The 22,869-nt window shown below is 42.9% G+C and overlaps 4 protein-coding genes across 6 annotated transcripts; 2 read left to right on the top strand and 2 right to left on the bottom strand.

The window, feature by feature from the left end:
• Positions 1 to 10,307: 10,307 nt before the first annotated feature.
• On the bottom strand, positions 10,308 to 12,298 carry tmem53 (transmembrane protein 53). 3 transcript variants are annotated; one of them, XR_015102943.1, is made up of 4 exons: positions 12,080 to 12,298; positions 11,792 to 11,895; positions 10,969 to 11,726; positions 10,308 to 10,625 (listed from the first exon to the last, which is right to left on the bottom strand). XR_015102943.1 is itself a non-coding variant. In XM_086130140.1 (3 exons), exons 1-3 carry the CDS (start codon positions 12,132 to 12,134, stop codon positions 11,025 to 11,027), a joined length of 861 nt encoding a protein of 286 aa, XP_085986266.1. In that variant the 5' UTR covers positions 12,135 to 12,298; the 3' UTR covers positions 10,308 to 11,024. The 3 variants fall into 3 exon arrangements, 2 of the variants coding, with proteins under 2 accessions (XP_085986266.1, XP_085986267.1); XM_086130140.1 differs by having other exon boundaries at positions 10,308 to 11,726; XM_086130141.1 differs by having other exon boundaries at positions 10,308 to 11,726; positions 11,817 to 11,895.
• Positions 12,299 to 12,539: 241 nt separating this feature from the next.
• On the bottom strand, positions 12,540 to 16,276 carry toe1 (target of EGR1, exonuclease). Its single transcript, XM_086130137.1, has 8 exons — positions 15,632 to 16,276; positions 15,469 to 15,509; positions 15,270 to 15,366; positions 14,993 to 15,151; positions 14,586 to 14,699; positions 14,306 to 14,454; positions 14,056 to 14,218; positions 12,540 to 13,386 (listed from the first exon to the last, which is right to left on the bottom strand). Exons 1-8 carry the CDS (start codon positions 15,743 to 15,745, stop codon positions 12,736 to 12,738), a joined length of 1,488 nt encoding a protein of 495 aa, XP_085986263.1. The 5' UTR covers positions 15,746 to 16,276; the 3' UTR covers positions 12,540 to 12,735.
• A 241-nt stretch (positions 16,277 to 16,517) lies between these two features.
• On the top strand, positions 16,518 to 18,319 carry LOC147194896 (THAP domain-containing protein 1). The gene is made up of 4 exons (XM_086130138.1): positions 16,518 to 16,667; positions 16,952 to 17,111; positions 17,572 to 17,747; positions 17,856 to 18,319. Exons 1-4 carry the CDS (start codon positions 16,518 to 16,520, stop codon positions 18,237 to 18,239), a joined length of 870 nt encoding a protein of 289 aa, XP_085986264.1. The 3' UTR covers positions 18,240 to 18,319.
• Positions 18,320 to 19,389: 1,070 nt separating this feature from the next.
• On the top strand, positions 19,390 to 22,684 carry LOC147194895 (selenoprotein Pb-like). The gene is made up of 5 exons (XM_086130142.1): positions 19,390 to 19,887; positions 20,183 to 20,439; positions 21,066 to 21,278; positions 21,414 to 21,522; positions 22,012 to 22,684. Exons 2-5 carry the CDS (start codon positions 20,213 to 20,215, stop codon positions 22,303 to 22,305), a joined length of 843 nt encoding a protein of 280 aa, XP_085986268.1. The 5' UTR covers positions 19,390 to 19,887; positions 20,183 to 20,212; the 3' UTR covers positions 22,306 to 22,684.
• Positions 22,685 to 22,869: the final 185 nt, after the last annotated feature.

Here is a 22,869-nt window from a genome sequence, read left to right as displayed (position 1 = left end):
CCCTTCCAGGATGAGATGCCCTTAAAGTGCGAGCCACAACCACACCAAGCCATGCGCACGTGTTGTGTGGCAATCGGGTCATAAAAAGGGAGCACAGCACCCATGTCAGATATGTTGCCCTTTCTGCTAACGGCTTCAGAGGCCACAGAGGCTAACTGCCATCAGCTCCCCCCCGCCCCCGACCCCTCTCACTGCCAAACACCCATGCAGTATAGACACACACTCAGGCATGCACAGGGTAGCGCTCCGCACAGCTGTGGCCGCGCTGCGTATCTCCAGCCGGCTAGCGGCGACGTTCCCACCGCAACTGCTTTTGCGTTTGACCTTTCCTGTCCAGGCCTAATTTGATTTTGGCCCTCTTTATGAAATCAGACACTAAAGGTCAGCTGTCTGTTTAACATGGAGTGGAGGCCCAGAGCAAAGGAATTTGCTTCGCCAGTAAATTACCTTTATTATGTTTGGGCCTTTGATTCGATACCTTCCCGGAGGCCGTCGCGCAGTCCTCACAAGTACAAGCAAAAAAAAAAAAAAAAAAAACGGAAAAAAACAAGATGATGTTATACAATCACTTAATTTGCAACCTTCTTGTCACCTCTTGATGACCTCCTGACCTTCTATTGTAATAATATTTTTTAAAAAAAACACTGATGAACATTTAACAGGTAATGTTTATTACACGGTCTTTTTCTCTGAAGTCAATAAAAAATAAATAATAATAAATACATGAACTATTTTTGTCTTGGTTCAACAACTGTAAATAGTCCATAGAGCACAGGAGTCAAAGTCAAGGCCCGGGGGCCAAATCTGGCCCGCCACATCATTTAATATGGCCCGCAAAAGCAATTCAAACATGGCAAATTCCATGAAGCTTGCTAAAATATGAACCAAAATTTCAAATTCTCATATGTAACAAATGAGAGAGACGTTGTAAGCATGGTTTTGTTGCCAAACACCCCATTACAATCACTTAAACAATAGTTCCATAAACTATTATTCTTGACTTCTTGATATGATTTCAATTATAATGCCCCCCCTGACACATGAAAAGTTAGCATGACCCAAAAAAACAGAATGACGCTGATAGGAAACGTGTCCGGTTGAAATAAAGCGGAATCAGGCTTAGCGGAGAGCATCAGGGGCAGATCAGGGTGAAAGTGATGAAGATGAAGACACGGACAGACAGGATGTCTTAAGATGAGGCAAACACATCAGCCTAGATACTGGACGCTGTCTATTTGGAGGACTGATCTCTTTGGCCGCTGTCCTTTTGAAGAATGTTTCTGTCATGCAGGAATCCCCTCGCCTGGTTGCCACGTAACCTTTTGATCCATCACGAAAGCTACTTCCTGCTCCTTCACCCCTTCATAGTGAGTGATCATCACTCACATGGCCTGCTCCCGGCATCACAGTGGAATGGTGCGCTTGTCAGTGGGGGGGGGCTGAATGATTGCTGATGTCACTCAGAACATAAAAGTACCTGTGTACATTAGCATCCATCAATCGCCTTGAAATGGAGGACGAGCAAAATGATGCTCGGATGACAATCAGAAAAGCTCCTCGAGGCCTTATGCACTGTGTAAAATCCATAAATGATCAAAGAAGAGATTAACAGCCCCACCCAAGCTGTGAATGTCATTTATTCACAAGTAACTAGGTTAATGAGCGAGTGTCATCTGCACACAAAAAAATAACTAAATGGAATGTATACCTTTTAGCCTTGTTTAAAACTCCAAACAGTGCTTTCTATAACGTTCTGCAGGACCATTTGGGTCTACATTCAACGAAGTATGATTAAAATACCCATTAGCTTAGTCCACACATGGTGCGATAATATTCCAATTTGCATTGTAAAAAGTTAATTCAATCATGAAACACTCCATACTTGTTAGACATCAACCGTGTTATCGTTACAAAGTCCACCACTTAAGCCTGCAACATAAATACAACTCGTCGGCAGGTTGCACAGTAAAAACGCTTGAGCGTGGGCGTCGCCATCCGGTCATCAAAAAAAGATCTTGAATGGCTTTGGTAATTATACCAGGCTTTGAAATATTTAGGACTGCCCGGGCAGAGAGCTGTTTGGAGAATATCGGCTTCAACCATACGCAGTTACAAACTGCTGACTGCTTTGTGAATTGTTATTGGGCATTCTCACACACTTTCTCTGCGGTTCTCTTGACTGCACTTTTCTATTTGCATTTCTCGTCTGCTTTCTGTGCAAGAAGGAAAGGGCGGGAGGAGGGTGGTGGGGGGCGATGATTTAAGGTAATGAGAGGAGTAAAGCATCATTAGCGCAAATTAACTTTTGTCAGCTGAGGTGATCTTGGTGGGGGTGCCACTGCCACTGGCGGCAGCTCCGATAATGGCAATTTATACATTGGCTTCTGCTATCGTGTGCGTGTGCGCACGGTTTTGTGTGCATGTGCCTTGTGAGTGAGTATGTCCAGTCAACTCTCAAAGAGCCACACCTATCTTTTGAGTACCTCTCAACATCCAATCGGAATTTATCGTGGTTATTATTATTATAATATACTGTATATATTTTTGCTTTTGTTATTACCTTGATGTCACGTTTCTCAAGAAATGCATTGTTGAAAAACGTTGCCCACGTGAATGTACAATTTTAAAGTTGGTCGCAGTGCTGCGGTCGCAGTGTACGCTTCGTAAAGAGTGGTTCTCCCAGTGGCGGCCGTGCATTTCAACCTTAGGCCTTCAGTGACGTCACATACATTAACGCAATACAGTATAGGCTCATCAGTCATCAAGCAGCACTTAATTTCAGGAGCATTTAAAACCATCAAGTATGCATTCACAATTAAGAGCAGGAAACTAAATTTACAGATATTGTCAAAAATAAAAAGATTTTAAAAATACTAAATAAAATGCCACCCAAATTACGCTGTGTGATCATAAACAAGTCTGCCCAATAAATTGTGCAATGCCGCAGTTTCATATAAGACACCAACCACACATAACAATACAATACAATAACAAAACAAACTATTCTTTGAAAATAAAATTAACAGATCATTTGCATTTTGAGAATAGGCTATACAACAGCAAATAACTGAAAATGTTGAGCAGCTGAGATTGAATGAATTTTAGTGCACGAAGCTGACTACAATGCGCCATTATAAATTGGAGGTGAGCTGATTTATTTGATACATTTTTGTATCTTTGTCATTTTATTTCATTACCATTAATACTAACGAAATAAAATAAGAAGAAATGTAAAATAAAATACATTTACTCACCAATGTAGTGCCTGTTCACTGAGCTGCAGACCTACGCGAGTGTCCCCAAACGTTTTTAAACGCACCGTAGCTTGTAAGTGCCCAGCCGTGCTCTGATGTTTCCTTGCTGCCTTGGTAAAACAACTTAAATTGGTAAATCCAGTGGAAGGTCCGTCTTGAAAATTGTGTGGAAAGTAGTCCTGCAACCAGATCAACGTCTTCTCCTTCGGCCATTTTGGGTCAAAATGCAGCAACAGCGCCCTCTAAGCAGGCGCTAATCCAATCACCAAACGCGCACGTCCAGTGTCGACGTAAACCCTTCTCGCTGGCCCTGCCCTGGTACGCAGACTCGTGATCTGATTGGCTATTGCAAGTTGACTGTGCCCGTTCATTTACAGCTCTGTTTAATCTGAAGGCCCCGAGCAAATTTAATTTACCTGGCAACACGAGCTATCTGAAATATGATTGGTTAAAAACTCTACCATAATAAATAAGTTATTTATCGAGTGGCTTTCAATGTTATTTAAAATAAGCCACTCGGCTAAGTGGAAATAATATGACGTAAAGAATCCAGAGAATAATTTTGTTTCTATATTTATGAAAATAAAATAACAAATTAAATGTATGTTATTCTCAGAAAAGTACATTTATTAAATTTACTTTTCTGAGAATGTTTAGGCCAGCAGAGAAGGCCTTGCTGGCCCTGATGGAACGCCCCTGGGTTCTCCCCTTCATGCTCGTAAAATGGCGGAAAATAGTGAATTTGCAACCCGTTCAATATTTGTGATCGCAAATCTTTTATTTTTATTTTTTTTTTGCGTGCAGTCAACAAGGATGTCGGCCGAGCCACCGACTCCATGATTGCGACGTGAAAAGAAATAGTCAATTTGGAAGCGACATTACGCTTGTGCCGTGGCCAGACACAAATGAAAGAGCAGCCACAATTAAAATTACAAGGAGAAAAGTCGCGGATGCAATGTAGCAGTCATCATATAAGCTAACAGTGTGTTTACGTCTTGTTTTTGTTCTTTGCATTTTTGGACTGCCAGAGGTGGAGGGTTTTGGGGGGGTTGGCACAATCCTGTTTAAGCGCAGTAGAAAATGGATGGATGGATGGATGGATGGATGGATGGGCTTGTACAATTTTTCATTCCAGCTTTGGCAGTGGGATTCAAAGAGGAAATCTGCGTGCTCGTCACCTGACAATGCCTGGAAATGAGCTACTGCAGATTCGTATTTTAGCCAGACCATCGGTTTCCGTTGAACGTTGTGTCAAATTGTGGACTTTGTGTTTGAAAAGCCACGTTCTGTTGGTGCCCATCCTTTCTCTTTTTATCGTCTCTGTTTGTCTCCTCCTCTCCATCTTCTAGACTTTGTGTCCCTGGCAGTACAAGGAGGTCTGGTCATGTTTAATGCATTCAGTTTGTGTTCCATTCAGCATGACAGAAGAGGCTTCAGTCAATTAATTAGCAACAAACGGCCATTGGGAACAAGACGGGCCCAGCACAGGTCAACCCGCTCCAAGGTCTGGCGTGATGGGGACACCCGACCAAGACCACCGCGTATTGTCTTCAGCCGTGTTTCAAATTACACGTGAATTGATTAAGAATGGCAGCTGCGTTCAGAAAAACAGCAATTTTAACATTGCAACTTTTTATAAAATAAAATGGTGGTTTTGTTCATCATGATTATTGAATCCAATATCCATCCGTCCATTTTGTAATCCGCTTTTCCTCAGAAGGGTGGCGGGCATGCTGGAGCCTATCCCAGCCGTCTTCGGGCAGTGGGGGTGGGACACCCTGAACTGGTCGGCAACCAATCGCAGGGCACGCGTAGCCAAATTCCGGTTCACAATCGCACCTCAGGAGTCAATAGATAATCTAGCAAAGTATTAACAATACTTTTGTTAGTACTTTGACAAAATTTATATTTGACAGTCACATTGTTACGGACAGAATATACTACTGCGTTTTTTTTTTTTCTCGCCCCCTGAGAGAAAAGGCTTCCTTCCTCACGCGTGGTCCCCTGGTTCTAGTGGTGGGAGCGGGATTAAACTGGAGGTCCGTGTAGGTCCATTAGCTTGAGTGAGGCAGCTGCGGTGCATGATTCTGTTTCGACCTCGAGGTTTATTCCCCCCCGCCTACCCCCAAGCTTTTCCTTTGTTGCATTAGTTCACAGTGGAGGCACCAGCTGGCGCAGTCAAAAGTGTTTCCGATGATAACATTAGAGTCGGTGCAAAATGTCAATATTGTGATTAGTTTGCATGCTGCATGACTGATCGTCACAGATATTGTAACGCCGGGAACGGCATACAAATAGCCTCGCGCTTAACGCGCATGAAACCAAACGTGTTCCTGATCTCACCATGTCCGATTTTTATTTATATATACATTTCTAACCATTTACTCTGGATAAGGTGATGTAATGTAAAGGAAATGTATTTATGTAGCAACATGTGACTTTTATAACAGCGGTGTTTGGAGACTTTGTTAAAAATATGTCTCGGTGTGAAAAAAAAAAGAGCCAATTAACCAGTAGGAATAAATAATTTGTAATTATCACCACACGACCGAAAGCACAGCGAGAACAAGAGGGAGGGTGAGCTTGTGTGTTAATCAAGGCATGATGAATTGCCCACGTTCATACAAACATGGCCTCTTCATGAGTCCCCTGCGCATCCCTCTTTCTCTCTCACACACACAAACAGGCACACACACACACACACAGGAAACAGCAAATAAAGAGTGGCTGGTGTGTCGAGAATTAATTCTATGAAGTGCACTGGCAAGGAGACAGCGTATGTAGATAAGTGGCGGGGTGCGGAAGGAGCGCATTACCTGTGTCTGTGTGCGCACGCGCAACTTTGGGACGAACGAACCCGACTGAGAATGCGCGCGCATGCAGGGATGCTCGAAGGCCCAACCTGCGTGCGCGTGCACGTTTGCATCCGGGAACGTAAATCGTGTACCGTTGTCGAGCCGGTGGTGGTCGCAATGACATATCTTAATCTGCTTAGTTAGCGGCCGGCGGTCTTTAGCTAACGGATTATCCACCAGATTTGAGTAATAGACTCCTCATTTAGCTTTAATGCGTTTTGCATAGGGAGCAAACTCCCCTCATCACTCTTGAAGATGAATCGGCCTCCCAGCCACAAGATAAGGGAGGGGAAAAAAAAACTTCTAAAGATATTAGTCAGATGGCAACTTCATAAATCATAACATTTTATTCTTAATGAAGGGAAAGTAGCATTAGCCTCCGTCTTGTAGCGATTCTGTGACACAAATACACTCTGGAGAAAACACCGTACAAACTCTTGGTTGCCCGACAAAATCTACACAATGATGTTTTCCATATCGTACCAGTGGTGTCCAAATGACGGCCCGGGGGCCATTTGCGGCCTGCCACAAATTGACATGTTTGATGAACACACACATGCTCGTGCATGCAGTGTCCTGAATGGAATCGTTATTAAAATCCGCTGCACTACTATTTCAACGATCTCAAATAATGCGATGAAATTAGCTGTACATGACATGGTTATAAAATGCTTCAATAGCGTTTTGACTTTAAAATTCCAGTCAAGTAATCCCCTGACAGGTTGTTGGATAGTGCGTGTTTGTGTGTGAGCGTGTGTGTTATTCTGCCATATTTTTGTTTGGCAGAGACATGAAAGAAGATTGTAAATAAACAAATAAATAAATAACATATTTTCTTGAAATGATGCCTGTAACGCATGCGTTCACAAACATCCACCTACAAGCAAAGAGACAAAGAAGCGTGACGCTTCCCACCAGCGGCATGCACTGGTCTGGATATGTGACATGCACATTTTGTTTGGTAGTTTTAATTTGACAGTGTTCGGTGCTCAGCCTAAAACACACACACACACTGGCGCAGACATTTACTCAACACACGCACGCACACCTCTAATTTGACAGCGCTCTAACAAGAGCCTGCTGCTTGTCAAATGTTCTCTAGTGGCAGCAGGGATCCGCACAGCCGAGGGGGTTCTTTTCAAGGACATCTGTGAAGGAACACACACCCACACACACACACGTGCGCACGCTGGCTTTGAATGGGCTGCGAGAGGCAGCCTGCTGCACACATGCTGAGGGCTGCTCCTCATACTCTCCATCTTGCTTTCTCTCTCTCTTGCCTCCCTGCCTTTTCGCTCTCTTTATCTAACATTCCATCGCCTCGCTTCCCTCTTTTGCTCTTAAGTAGAGGGCTGAGGAGATTAGATAGACCAGGGTAGATTGCGGGGACACCTCCCTGGCTGGTTCCAAAAACCAAGTCCCTTTCTCAGGCCGCACACATCAATTCCCTCTTCTTTCTTCAATCCAAAACACCAGGAGACCGTTTCAAGTTACTCAAAGGCGGGAAGACTTTGGTCTTCTGGATTTCGACCTATTGACGTGTGTGTGTGTGGTGTGTGCTCGTGAAGCAAAAGCTTCTCTTTAGTGGGTGTCCACACCCCCTCCCCCCCGCCCCCCATGCTGTCTTAAACTTGACTTCTGTGAAATACTTTGCTCATTAGGGGTTGACTGGAGTTACTTGTCAAATGATGGCCACTCCACCTGATCACAAAGCCCCAGCCCTGTGGCGCACCTGAGGATGAGCCAGCGTGTGTTGCTTGGGATGCGTATGTAAAGTAGACATGACAGAGACATGAAAAGATTTTTACATTTTCTAACATTATACGGTGGATTACCCCCCGACCACATTTTAGTGACGGCTGAGATTTAAAAAAAAAAGTCGAAAGAAAAACCTTTCGAATAGATGTCGAGAATAGAAGAAATGAAAACGCCACACCGCTACTAAATCCTATTTCACAGCACACGTCTTCGGTATTTTGGCTGCGGTGAGGGGAACGCGACTAATAATCGATCGGCGCCATAACTGCCATTTTCCCCCTTTGTCATGTGCCAGAGTTGACTGGTTCACTGCAACCTCTCAAATGGTTTGCGGGTACTGACTGGTCTTGTTTGAATTGTTCAATTTTCCCATTCAAAATAATTTTTAAAAAAGAACAATCTGTTCAAGAGGCAAACCTTTTATTCACTCTAACACAATTGCCATTTACAAGTGAAAAATTACATTTCTCACTATGAATAGTGAGAGAAAGACAATACATTTAAAAGCGTCTTGCTGTCTTGGCGGTTTTCGTCACTGGTTGACAATGTGACCGACCAATCTGCATATACAAACTCTACTACTGCATATGTAACCTTCTCCAGACTGATGCCTTTCACAATTAGATCACATTGAGAGCAATTGTATGATAAACATGTTTTCAAAGGACACAAAAAAAAGAGGAATTTGCACAATGAAGAGGTAATTTAGAGATGGGATTTTTTTTCATTATTATTATCCTTGGCCATAAAGTCATAGCAAGTCAGATTTAAAATCAAAATGTCAATCTTTGTTGAAATGTATTACAAATAACCAGACACGGAAAGAGATCAGAGTTTTGCCATCTGATATTATTTGATCGTGAGTGTGTGCAACTGTCAGATAAAATAGTGGCCATCCGATCCAATGATCTAGAAGGAAGGTTCACAGAGCAGCGTCTCAAATGTCAGCATGTGCATAAATACAAGCCGGTCTTATTGGGAGTGACATTAAACTAAAAAAGCCAGAATGGCATCTTTTGAAAGCTCTGCGAGCCTTGCCGGGATCGCCCATCGACCCAACTGGAACGTGAACAGGCCCGTTTTTAATGCAGTCACTGTATTTAACATATCGCTGGCATCGAGCCGAACCCTCAGGAGACCCCGAAAACAGGGGGCAGTAGGCAGGGCACACCCTGAACCGGTAGCCAGCTCATCGCAGGGGACATGCAGACATGCAACCATTCGCGCTCCTAATCACACACCGAGGGACAATGTTAATTAAACCTGTCATGCATGTTTTTGGAACGTGGGAGAAAACCGGAGTACCCGGAGAAAAGCCACGCAGGCACGGGGAGAACATGCAAACTCTACACAGGTAGGCCGGAGCCGGAATCAAACCCTGCACCTCTGCACTGTGAAGCTGATGTTCCAACCTGTCATCAGTGGTAAAAATAAATAAATCAATGAAAAATAAAATAACACCCATATGTGGACTGACCAAGAGTATAGATTTTTTTTTTTTAATATGACATTTTGAAATTGTGATTTATGTTTCGGCTTGACCCCAGTGATGTATCAAAATTTTTAATAGTGTATTGCAACCTTAAGTTAAAATCTTGTAAATGACAGTCAGTTAAAAAAGGCAATGTACTGTATATCGCATGTGAAGTCAGAATGGAAAATACTGGAATATAGAATATTGAGGCCGTGTTGCTGAGTGCTACCACTTAATACTATTAATGTAACCGTCCTAGAGTGCTCTGTGTCCTCTAAAAGTATGGTTCTTGACTGCAGCCATTTTCTGTAAAAGAGTGAAAGGCTAAGGAGAAAGCGCTGACCTCGCATCTCAGCAATTCCATCCTCATCAGCTTGTGAGACTTCATTAACTTCGTGGGGTAATTTCCTCTATGAAGGCCTCTTTTTTTTTTTTTTTTACTACACTTCGTCTTTTTATCCAGCCACCCACCGCGAACTCGATCTTTTGCGCCCTCTTTGAATATCAGTGGTAAAGATATCCTTTATTTGTCCCACACTGGGGAAATTTACAAAAGACCCTTTAGGAATTTTGAGGTGCAGAATACTAAGCAAATACGAAGCAAGAGCACACGTCTATTCTTACGCAAAGGGGTGCCAACATGAAAAGTCTCGAATGTGAGGTACTGATGCCGCATAGCCTTGCTGAGGCCCAGGACGCGGCCATTGACGGTCGTGCGTTAGTTGTCAAGCGTGAGTCAATGCTGCCCTCCTCAGGAAGGGAGGGAGTACTGCACGGATGGCCGATGGGTAAGGTCAAGAGTGGGCTAATGGCTGACTTTGGCCGCACGTTCGTTCACCTTTTCCCGCAAAGTTACCTGATAAAGGGTCAATAATGGATCACTTCACTGCCGCTGGATCGCTACATGTTGAAGGGGTTACCTTCAAGAAAAGGGGGAGAGGGGGCTCATGTAGCACTTACATTCCAAACAGTTGCACTTATTTTTAATATCTGTGAAGTCAATGAACCACTGGAGGAAGTGAACAGTAGTACGAGAGAATCGTGTTCACTCCGATGATCAATGTTCATTTGTCCGTGCTGATACGCAACCTTCCCTCTTGCTTCCTTCCTTTCCTCGATGCGGCTCCACACGACACATTAAGTACCCAGGCCAGGTTTGGTGCAGACAAATGCCAGCCACTCATTTTCCCAAATGTCAACTATGGACATGGCATCAACAATCTGCGTCAATGTGTCCTTTTCTGACTCCTCCTTTGACTTTACGGCACGTTCTGTGTTAAGGTTCTGATGGTAAATAAACAAAAAGGAATTCACAAATACATCTCAACGATTAAATACTGGTGGTGTATGCTGTAATATCAATTTCAATTAGGTTCTAACACTGCGACAGTACAACCGATCTACAAGGCATCACATATCAAACACAATAAATACAATTTACAGTATCTTTAGTCCCATTTATCCAGTGTCAATCAACTACCTGTTTTAAGTGTGTTATTAAATAAATAAAAAAAGAGAAAATGATTGCAACTCCACAGACAAATGAATTCAACCTTGGGACATTTCTGATTAAGCTTTTTTTTTTTTTAAAAAACCACACACACACACACAATGCTCTGTCAAATACCTGGAGAATTTTGCTAGAATCTCAGTTTCCAGAGCACCACTTGGGTTTTACATGCTTCACTGATCCCGAACCCGGTGTCTCTTTCTCATGAATGTCCCATCTGTGTCCTTCATACAAGCAATCAGGAAATTGCGGCACTTGCAAGTATACTGCTCCGGATATTCCCGGAAATGGCTCACATGGACGCTGGAGACAAAATCATAACTGTCCACTGGAACTCCTTTAAACTTGAGGGTGTCTGCAAAGAGCCTGACATCTCTTGGCCTGATCACTTGATCAGCTCGAGAGTAGAGGAAGAAATGAGGCCAGGCAGGCGGCCTCTCTTGCACCGCGTCATAGTGGTTCTTGTGCACATATTTGGTCAAGGGGTACAGCACGATTCGCAGCAGGAAAACAGTCACTGCAAAGAGCGCAAGCAGGAGGTACTTCAAAACAGGACTTATTTTGGGCCCCAAAGTAGTGGCCAGGGCCCGCACTGCCCCGAGGACATTCCCGCTACCCGGAGCGCTGTCCACAAGGGCCCCGATTACACACAGGGAACTGAACTGTTTGTCCTTGTGCAAAAGCTCGACAATATATCTGTACAGCATGAAGCCACCGTTACTGAATACGTGGAAGAAAATGGGACTCTGCTCCACCTCATAGTCAAAGAGGATCTCCAGCAACTTCAGGGCTGTACGTCTCAGTTCTTTGTATCCAAATGACTCAGAGATAAACACGGTCTTGAGAGGGGCCGTGTAACGGATAGTGACGCATCCCTGGATCAGGAAAGAAGATCAGTGAGCTTTAAAACGACCAAATGAATCGCAATTAAACCTTGAACCTGTTCATTGTAGATGGAGCTGTACTTGGTGAGGTGTTTGTCTCTGCAGCCCGCCCATCCCAACAGTATCACAACAGGCTCTTTTGTTCCCTGCCAGTGTGTCTCTGGAAAAGAGAAAAGGATTAGCGCGGCATGGTAGCGAGTCGCCTGTCCAAACCAAGTAAATATAAAGCGACCTCGCCACGTTAATGGGAGACTGACATTTGCGCTTTTCCGTAGAAAGTTAGCAAGAAAGCTAGGCTAACGTTATGGCGTAATACAGCACTAGTGTCAATGAACGATGCTCACCGCTGGTCGCTTCATCTGGAAACACAATATTGTAGTCCATTTCATCATTTGCCATTATTGTTCGCAGCACTCCAAGATGGCTTTATGCGACCTGGAAGCTCGGTTAGATTCACGGGAGTTTATGAAGCCATCCGAGCATCAGAATATTATACATACGCGGAACAAGGCGATTCAGCGACGGACTGAGACGGAATCTGCTGTCAATGTGCTTTGTGCGCCGCTCTCATGCCGGAAGTGAGCTCTTCTTTTTGACCTCTTAAACGACAGCTTGTGTAAACCCCGGCAACATAATGCTGCCCCCTCCTGTACTGGAGGGAACGACACCTCTTCTTCACCACTGAAAACTACAGCCACAATCGCTTACAATCATTTACATGAATACGCTACTTGCCCTTGTTGAGATACATTGTGTTGCTCTGTGCAGAAAAAAAATACTGCTACAGAATGACCGAGACAGATGTAATACACCAGATGTCTTTTTTAATTCGAAAAAATACAAGGGAACTGAATTTCTTTATGATCAAACAGGTAGTTTGAGATGAATAATTTTTTTTTTTTAAAGTTCAATTAAAACATGAGAATGATGGTTCATTGAGCATTCCTCTCTCTAAAGATAACACTGGCTTTCCAAAGCCCTTTGATAAGTCTGATTGTCTTTAATTGTCCATCCTCTCCTGCTTTCCCTCCCAAATCATTTCCATCTTTTGCACGTGGGCTTTGGATGACTTGGAGAAGGTGCTCTTGACGATGTTGAGTGGTGTTGCCTTGCCACTGAGGTAGACCTTATTGAAGGAGGTGGGAAGCCACATCTGCTCCTCTCCGCTTACATCCACTTCGTCCTTCTTCACCAGGGTGCATGAGTAGGCAAATATGTATCCTGTCATGAATGCATCGAAGCCAGCTCGGTGCGTGCCCGGATCTGCCTTGTTTTCACTTTTTCCGCTCATTTCAGTGTTGGTAGACTCCACGTTGTCCTCACACAATTCCTTCTCCTCACTCTCTGTTTTCACGTTTTCCCCGTCATGCAGTTGGATGTTTGTATTGCTGTCTATCAAATTGGCACTTTGCAGACATCCGGCAGACAGCCCTTGATGACCCTCGTCTGGATTCAATTCCAAATGGGGCATTTTGTTTTGGGGGGCACCTTCCACATTGGAGGAATCTTCCTCTAACCCTCCTTCCTTTTTCTTCTTTTGACGCTTCCGCTTTTTCTTCTTGTCATCCTTAGATTTATCATCATGGAGAATGATAAGGTCAGTGTCATGGGACAAAGGACACTTGGTGCCATTGGAACACCAGCCGAACGCCTGCCAGGCAAGCCAATAGAGAAAAGTTTAGATTGGGAGAGCTGATGATGTTTAAAAGATGAATTTCCTGGCAGCAAAAAATATATATACAGGTAATATAAAACACGAGCAACCTAAAGTTGGCCCAAAATGGGGAAATTATGCCTCCAGAAAATTTCATTAATTTGTACGAACCTCTCAAGTATGATCAGTGGAAATGGAAGCATGATGCACCTAAGATTACTTTTGGGCTCTGTGGCAAAGGCTGTGAATATTTATGGACAGTGATTACTTCCGTTTACTTTTCAATTAATTTGCGAAAATTAAATTTCTTTTTTTGCATTGTAATTATGGGTGCTGTGTGGAGAAAGACATGAATATATTCCATTTTGGAATGAAGCTGCAAGACAAAATGTGGAAAAATGTAAGCCCTGTGAAAACATTTTGGTTATGCTGTACATTGAACTGCTAACAACAAAAAATGTGCCTCTGCCACTCGTGATTTCTTGTGGCAACACCCCATACACTCTAAGTGCAAGTGGAGGCTCGCATCGTTTGGCTGATGGAGATGCAACGTTGGCCAGGCTGTTTTGATTCCCATTCCCTTTTCTTCAAATCAAAAATTATTCCCAGAGCTTCAGTACTCACTTGGACTAGAATAAGCATGATCAAAGTTTAGGTGAAACTAACCGAGAAGGAACTGCAGATGTCAGCCTGCTCTGAAATGGGGGGGCCAGCCGGACAGATTCTGTAGTCCACATAGCGGGACATGGCGCCAGCATACTGACAGAATTCAAGGTAGACATGACGTCCAGTCCCACCGGAGGCCTCATTTCGACTGTTATCCAACTTGCTAGAAGGAGCAGAGAAACACGGGCAAAGCGGTCAAATGAGGAGAACATTTTTTTCATCCTTGTTCTTACTTTCTCAGAGCACCCACCATTTCTTATAGGCGTATTCCAGATATGAGGCACTGAAACGAAGATCAAATTCTGTCACATATTTCGTGTCGAAGATGCCTGCAGGAAACATCTCCGATAGGTCGGCTGTGAAGCTGACTAAACGATCTGGTAGATGTGCATAGAAATTCTAGAAGATAAAAAAACAGATGGTTGATTATACAAAAATAAAAATGGAAAAAAAAACGTTAGTCATTACAACCTGAAAAAAGTATAATCAAAAAACAAGAATGGATGAAGCCGTGAACGCAAACATCCTACCTGGTAGAGAAAAGCAATATCAATGAGACCATTGTGGAGCACCAATGGTTTTCTTGCACGTAGTAGCTCAGTAAATAAAGCCCGGATATTAACACCCTGGTTGTCTGAGCCGCCCTTGCAAAACAGAGAAAGAAAGGAAACATCAAAACTAGGGCTGAACAATTACTTGCATTTGACATGTAATTGTGCATTAAGTCCCAATGGCAGTTTTGAGGCAAAAAAACAAAAACAAAAAACATTATTTTCCCAAATAATGGTGACAGGATGTCATGACCCCAAGCTTCAAAACAATTTCAAAGGATATGCTTCGTTCCACAGCATGCCGTTGAATGACAGACAGTAAGGTGAAAGGTGAGTAGAGTTTATGGCATGAAAATTCAATGAGCTCAAATGAGATCATTACATACCTTATTATTACCCCTGTGATAAGGTATCCCTTTTGCATACTGCTTGTTGAAGTCAAACCCGTGTTGTACAAGGAACTGCACTGATTGAGGCTCAATGATGTACTCCTCTGAACATAGTAAAGTGAGGTTGTACACCTGGACCAGGTACGTGTCTGCGGCCTGGATTAAAAAGTAAGGAGGGTAAATTTTAATGTTTCAACATAACTACAGAGCTGCACTGTTAAACAACCGTATGTCACAAATTCAAAGTCATTGGAAAATATGTCATTTGTTGCACCTTGTTACTGAATTTCTTGTAGCAAGCAATTCCCAAGGAGAGGATGGAGCGAGAGCGGGCTGCATGACAAATGGCTTTATATCTGTCTTCTATAGACCTGTATCACAATATTCAAGATAAGATATTGAAAGAAGGCTACAAAAATATGCTTCTCCTGGATTTCAGATGAAAGTTGTAAAGTCAGAAGACTTTTACTCACTGTGCAAGCAATGATGTTCTATTTCCCAGGCCACTCAGCTCCTACGACAATAATTTGCAATAACTAGGGGTCATTTATTGAATCTTTTAATCCTGCTACCCAAGTAACTCAATGCATCCATCTTCATTCAGATGATGCACTACTGTCGTAATGTTTCACGTACCGTATCTACAGCAACGAAGGAAGATGTTTTGATCGCCACAACCATAGCAGGCCAAAGTTCTTTGAAATTGCCATTCTGGACATCAATTACAGGAACGACAAATGAAGACGTCATTCTTAACAGTATAAGCTGATTTTACTAACGGAAAGCGAAAAGGAACGATGTGGTGCGTCAATTGTGCAGTTCCAGGCAGGAAGTGAGTAAATCATCAATTGCGTTCATTCTAAAATGCCTTCTGATGATATATTCCACGTTATGTATTCATATTGTCATAATAACTGTTTACGCAGGTAGAAAAACTACTGAATGAGTGCCGACTGAGAGTAGAAATCGGCAGGTAAACACATCCACAACGTGCTCTACCGGTCCTTGGTGTCATACGCGTAGAGAGTTGACCATACGCCTGTTTTACCGGCAGATGCTAATTCCCAAATATTATCTAGAATATCAATCAGATTTATTTTACATCACAATGCAACCTGCAGTATTTTCCATGCTGTATTTTATCCTAAAGACCTCTTATTTTGATGCGCTTTTTCCATTGGTTTTGTTTTTATCTCAGGCGGTTGATGCAGACGCATAAAGTACGTCACATACCCAGCTAGCTAAACGGAGGTCGCCATTTTGGCTCAAATAAAGTCAGAAACATTTAGTTGGATACGAATGTTTTATATTTTAGGTTTAATACGTTGCATATAATTTTCCGAGCATCCTCGTTATGTGAGTGAGATCACATTTGACAATTATCGTTTTTTTACGGTGAAAACGTACAGTTTGATTTACACAAAGTAATGATTACCTCTACGGAGCTTGCCTGACAGCATAAAATAAATAAATAAACAAATAAATATTAATAATATTGACGCCCGTGTATTTTCCGTGCGCAATGGGTGGATGCTCGGCTCCTAATTGTTCCAATTCAACCAGCATAGGGAAACAGCTCTATAGATTTCCAAAAGACCCTGTCAGAAAGAAGAAATGGGTTGTGAATTGCCGACGCGACTTTGAACCAACTCCACACTCGAGACTTTGTCAAGTGAGTACAGTATCTGTCAATATCTTGGCGGAAAAACAAACAAAACAGATTGTGATATAGTCAGATAGCCGGTAAACGTACTTAATATTATTAAGGGGTCGTGATTAAAAAGAGAAAAAAAGTTTTGTTGTGTAATCTGATGAAGGTCATCTTTCCCATCTGTTTCCTGATGATATGTGCCTGCCTTTTTTTTTTTACACTTGATCTTTTTCATTCACTATTGTGGCGTCTTTTGTAATAAATATTATTGATGTGATTTCTGTATACTCCTCTTAACAATGTAGGACCATTTTGAGCAGAGTCAGTTTGAGGAGTTGGCAAAGTCTCCAGCTGGTGGAAAGAAATTGAAGCCCAATGCCATCCCAACTCTCTTCACCGCTGGAGACCCTCCTTACCCTGCAGTTACCACTCCATTCATTATGCTGCCCTTGAAACATGAACTAGGTAAATGCAACGCTACCCTATTCTACATCTACAATTACTTTGAAATATTTTGTGGTCACGTCAGTTTGTGTGTCGTGTTCTAATACGTTTTTGTTTTGAGCATATTTTGCACTGTAATTGCTTATCTCCTTATGTTTTATTGGAAAAGAAATGCTATTGTCTTTTTGTTTTTGAACCTCAAATGATATGGCGTGATTTTCAGGACAGAGAAGCGGATTGGCAGCACGGTGGTTGACTGTCTTATTTAGTGTTGCAAAAAAGCCACAGAATGCTAAAGAAAAATGCGTCAAGAATAACATCAGGTTTCTGCGTCAAAGTTCACTGTCTTGGCATCACAAACAGATCATGAATATGTTCCAGTTTTTCTGTACTGGGAGGATATTTCCGATAGTTTATACCCACGTGACCAGCAGAATAAGGGAGTATGCTTGTTTGTGTAATTGTTATGTTCTGTCTTTAGTGGAGAAGGAGTCCAACGTTGGTGACCATGGCTACGCTAGACGCACTCCCCTGCTCGGCCTGGAAGAGGAGGATGGAGATAGGACAGCTACGGGCCAGCAGTCCTGCACTCAATGTCACCTCCTCAAAAAACAGCTGGAGAAAGAGATGCAGCACACCGTAAGACTACAAAAGGAGGTGAAAAACGATGATTAAAAAAAAAAAAAGAGGACTACTAATGATGGTGACAAAACATCCTCTTTTTTTTTTTAACAACATTATCACCTGTTGCTTTGTGCGTGTCAGGCAGAGGAGATGAAGAAACGTCTCTACAGGCTCGACCGTATTGAGAAGGGACTCCAGAACTTTTTGTATGAGGACCAGATCCGCGCTCTGTCTCTCACCAAACGCTCTCGCCGAGCCGTCTGGTCTCCGGAGACTATCCTGAAGGCCAGAAAGATTCGAAGCGCAGTGGGCACCAAAGGCTACGAGTACCTGAGGGAGCTGGGCTACCCGTTGCCCTCCTACCGGACTCTATGTAACCGCCTGGAAACCAAGATCATGGTCACGACTGACATGAGCTGTGAGGAACTGGCAGAGCTGGGCCTGGGACTCGTGGGCGCCTGCAATAGCCCAACGGAGGATGTTGGCGACAACGATGAGGAAGACCTTCTTGGTGTCTTGTCCTGATCTGTGCTCTTTGTGTGACTCATTAACCAGATGAGAGATCCAGCAAAGTGGCCCGGTAGTCCAGTGGTTAGCACGTCGACTTCACAGTGCAGAGGTACCGGGTTCAATTCCAGCTCCGGCCTCCCTGTGTGGAGTTTGCATGTTCTTCCTGGGCCTGCGTGGGTTTTCTCCGGGTACTCCGGTTTCCTCCCACGTTCCAAAAACATGCATGGCAGGCTGATTGAACACACTAAATTGTCCCTAGGTGTGAGTGTGAGTGCGCATGGTTGTTCATCTATGTGTGCCCTGCGATTGGCTGGCAACCGGTTCAGGGTGTCCCCCGCCTACTGCCCGAAGACGGCTGGGATAGGCTCCAGCACCCCCCGCGACCCTGGTGAGGATTAAGCGGTTCGGAAAATGGATGGATGGATGGATGGATATTTAACACCATTTAAATTTTATTATTATTATTATTATTATATATATATATATATATATATATATATATATATATATATATATATATATATATATATATATATATATATATATATATATATATATATATATATATATATATATTTATTTATTTATTTATTTTTTGCACCATTGAATTGAGGGTGCCCTTTACTGAGATGACAAGAGCATCCCAGGTTTATGCAAAAGAGGAAGCTGAGGTTTGTCATTTGAACATGCAACAGACTGAGCCATGTGACCACTAGCAGACCAAACACAACCTTCGTTTCGTGTCACGACTTTAGTAGAAAACCGAAAGAACCCTCACAAAATGTTTGTTCCAACGGAATTGTATCTAGTCTAATGGAATTCACTTTATCAACCCCAATAATCTAGAAATTATTACATAATGGGGTTTTTTTGGGGGGGGTTGTCAGGCAGCTAAAAAAACGCTGCAACAAAGCCTGCAAATAGCATACGCATGGAGCATGTTTACGCATTTTCTATATGGGTAAAATGTTATGATAAATCTATGTACATTTGTATGCTTCCATTTTTATTTTTTTTTTGGCATACAGAAAACAGTACAAGAAATGCGATTTTTAATGCTTCATTGTAGCACCATAAACTATGCTCAATAACAACACATGGCACACAAAAACACCTTAAGTTAATAAAAGAGGGTTTGGAAAAGGAAAAAAAACCTCCCGGTAAAGTAAATGCAGATAGTGCTGACAAGATCAAGAACGACGCATTGACTGAACCGTGCGGTCCATAAAGAGTGGGACATTGACACAAATCACATCTATTTGGCTCTCGGCACCACCACGATGAATTTGAAATGAAACCAACACGACTTAATTTGAAGATCGCCACATCTAAATCAGGTGAATGATGTAAGAATGACAACAATCTCTGTGAGGGAAGTAAGCCATCAATCGTACAGCTAAAGTTCAGAGCAAGAATTTGTTCTTTTTAGGTTGTACTACAAAGAGGCAACTTTGAAACTTGTGTGAGAGTTCAGAAAGCGGCTTGGACCTTGGACTTGATAAATCCAAAACACTTGTGTTACAAACGTGTTACGTTGTGTGTGGACAGTGTTTTACTCCTCCTCTTTGTTTGATTTGGGGCAAGAGTCCAGCCCAGAAGCTTCAAAAACAGCAGAGGTGTAAGGATCTCTTTAGGTCAAAAGGACAGCAAGGATACCACAGAGGTGAGCTGTTTTGGTCGGACTTGAACATTTTACATATAGAGAGAGAGAGAGATGCCAGTCCTACTTTTCTGTAACGTTGATGAGCAGTAATGATATTTTCTTTTGATTATAGAAGTGTCCAAATGATTAAATCATGTTGCTGTCCATCGCAGTCTATCAACCAAATGTATAATTTCAGCTCTTGTTATAGATGGGTAATGATAATTAATTTTACAGTGAAGTACACATCCAGTATCCCCTGCAATGCGCTGCAAATGAGTAAGACAAAGTGACATAACTGACTGACCTTTTTTAGGAGCGTCTGCTTCAACAGCCAGAGAGGACCATGTCCTCTCACCTGTTGTTGTGGACATGTGCGGCCTTGCCAGGTTTGCTGTTGGCCTCCCAGGCCAGTCTCTTGGTCGAGCGGGAGGACGCAGGCACCAGGATCTGTAAACCTGCCCCCTACTGGGATATCAAAGGAGAGGCGCCCATGCAGGCCTTGCGAGGAAGCTTGGTGGTGGTGGCACTGCTGAAGGCCAGCTGACAGTTTTGTCTCACTCAGGCCTCAAGGTAAGAAAGAAACATTAAGATTCAATGTTCATGACTTTGAAAGCAGTGGTGGTGGGAGTGACACATACTGTACGTCGTAACAACACTACTTGTGAGCCGCATCTCATGGTGAAGAAAAATCTCATTATTAATAATAAGGTCATGCTAGCAAGTGAATTTTTCACACTGTGTTGCATTAAACAGCGTCCGCTTGCAACACCTTTTTAACACAGTTGACAATCCACTGTTGACTTTCACGTTAAAGCAAAGAATAGGTTGCAGGAAGGAGGAGGGGGATGGGTGCAGGCAGATGAACACGATGTACAGCGGGGGTACCCAATACATCAATTGCGATCGACCGGTTACCCGCGGACTGGACTCAAATCGATCGCGATGGATTATAGTGGTGAAAAAAAGATCTTCGGTCAAGAAAGGTTCGGCACCCGTGATGTCCAGCTACATGGTCAAACACTAAAGATGTAGTTAAGCTCCTCACCTCATCTAGAAATGTGATGAAAGCAAAACTTCCTGGTTAACCAGCAACACGGAACACAGACTATAGTGACAAAAATTTGGGGATCTTCAGCTTTTAGATGAAATTTCAGGATAATCTGACAATGACCCTCTGATTCTGTGTTCATCTTTAGAATCCAAGGCCTGCATGACAAGCTGAACCGCAGCAACCTGACCGAGGTTTCCTTCATGATAATTAATGAGCGAGACTCTCTGTCTAGAGCAATGTACTGGGAGCTGAAAAGAAAAGCACCCGCTGATGTTCCAGTTTACCAGCAGACTCCCTTTCAAAATGACGTGTGGGAGGTGCTGGAGGGTGACAAAGATGACTTCCTAATCTATGACAGGTAACTCAGCCTCCTCTTTCCCTGGAACACATACTTCAGATTTAAAAAATATATATATGAAATATTTCTTGGCAATGTTTGCATTTCCCAACACTCTAAATGTCAAAGGTCATTCTCTTTTCCTATCCTGTTCAGGTGTGGTCTCCTCACATTCCATATAGTGCTTCCATACAGCTTCCTGCACTATCCTTATGTCGAGGCTGCCATCAGAGCCACCAATTATAAAAACATCTGCAACTGCTCTGTGAGTAATCGCATAAGCACAAATGGGGATGCACTCACACGCCATATACATTGAAATATTGAAAACATTGAAACAAAAAGGTTTGAGATGTCTTCCTCCTCCGTCATTGTCGTGGTGACGTTCAATCAGCTGCAACCGTTTGGTCACTTTTGAAACCTAATGTGATTTAATACCATCCAACACAGTTCCAATACAATCAATGATCCAATAGAAACAATTCGAATGGCTATAATGTGGTGACACGTTGGGGTACTGCGCATATTAAAAAAAACATTCAAGTAAGGGCGGCCCGGTCATATATACACTGATCAAATATATACCGATCAAAAGACCTTCAAACAGATAAGCAGAACTTCCCCTTCAAAATAAGATGAAAATGTACCCTCGCCTGTCAGAGTAAGCAGTGCTAAATGAGATCCAATGTGGAATTCCACTACACCATACTTGGGGCTGTTTCTAATATATTTTTTTTCTTCTCATCTTCCCCAGGCTAATTTTACAACAGCGAATGACATCGTCACAAAGAATGACACACTGCCATCTGATGTCAACCACACCACAGCCTCATCCAAATATCAAGCGAACACAGAGCACGCTGAAATGACAGTAACGACTCCGAAAACAATACACACTGACCGCCATCATCATCTTCCTCATGGCCACCAGAATCGGTCACATCCTCAGCAGGACCACAATCCAACTGGAAGCCTCAGTCATCTTCATCAGCATCACGGTCACTCTCAGCCCTCCAACCGCAGCGTTCATACTGTCAATGATAATTAGAAAAACAGTTTAGTCCACATTTGTTTTGGTTGGGTTGATGTCAGGGAAATTGAATCCGCTCGGCGGATGTGAAGCATTAGACATATCGTGCTGCCTCTGCTCGCATCTTCTCCCAGTGTGTGGAAACAATTGCTTCCGTTGCTCTTTGTGTGCTCCTGTTTATGAAGTCTACAGTCTGGAACCTGGCTACAGGAAGCTGGAGATGGATGTGTGAGGAGAGACGCTTTGGAATGGCAGCTGCTGTTTCCCAGACAGAACCAGAGAATGCAGAGCATTGAGGCTGAGCACAACTCTGTTTATTGTTTCCTTGTCATGTGATACATCAATTAGTAATTATGTACAAAGTACTGCTGACGTGTAAACTCACAACACACGCACACACAGTTTTGTTGTTTTTGGTGTCCTTTAAATGTAATTAGTTTCATTGGGGTTGCAATTCAAATTCTGAATGGAACTTGGGAGACCAGAGGAAAGGGTTGTCATTTATATGAGGCTTGTAAAGGAATGTGGGTTTATTTGCAAAATTTTTGCAAGATCGGACCTTTCTTTTTGACTTTCTGTTAT

This window comes from Hippocampus guttulatus, chromosome 14, assembly GCF_054856545.1.
Source record: "Hippocampus guttulatus isolate MCC_2025c chromosome 14, RoL_Hgut_1.0, whole genome shotgun sequence".
NCBI lineage: Eukaryota > Metazoa > Chordata > Actinopteri > Syngnathiformes > Syngnathidae > Hippocampus > Hippocampus guttulatus.
This window is presented reverse-complemented; position numbering and strand designations above follow the sequence as displayed.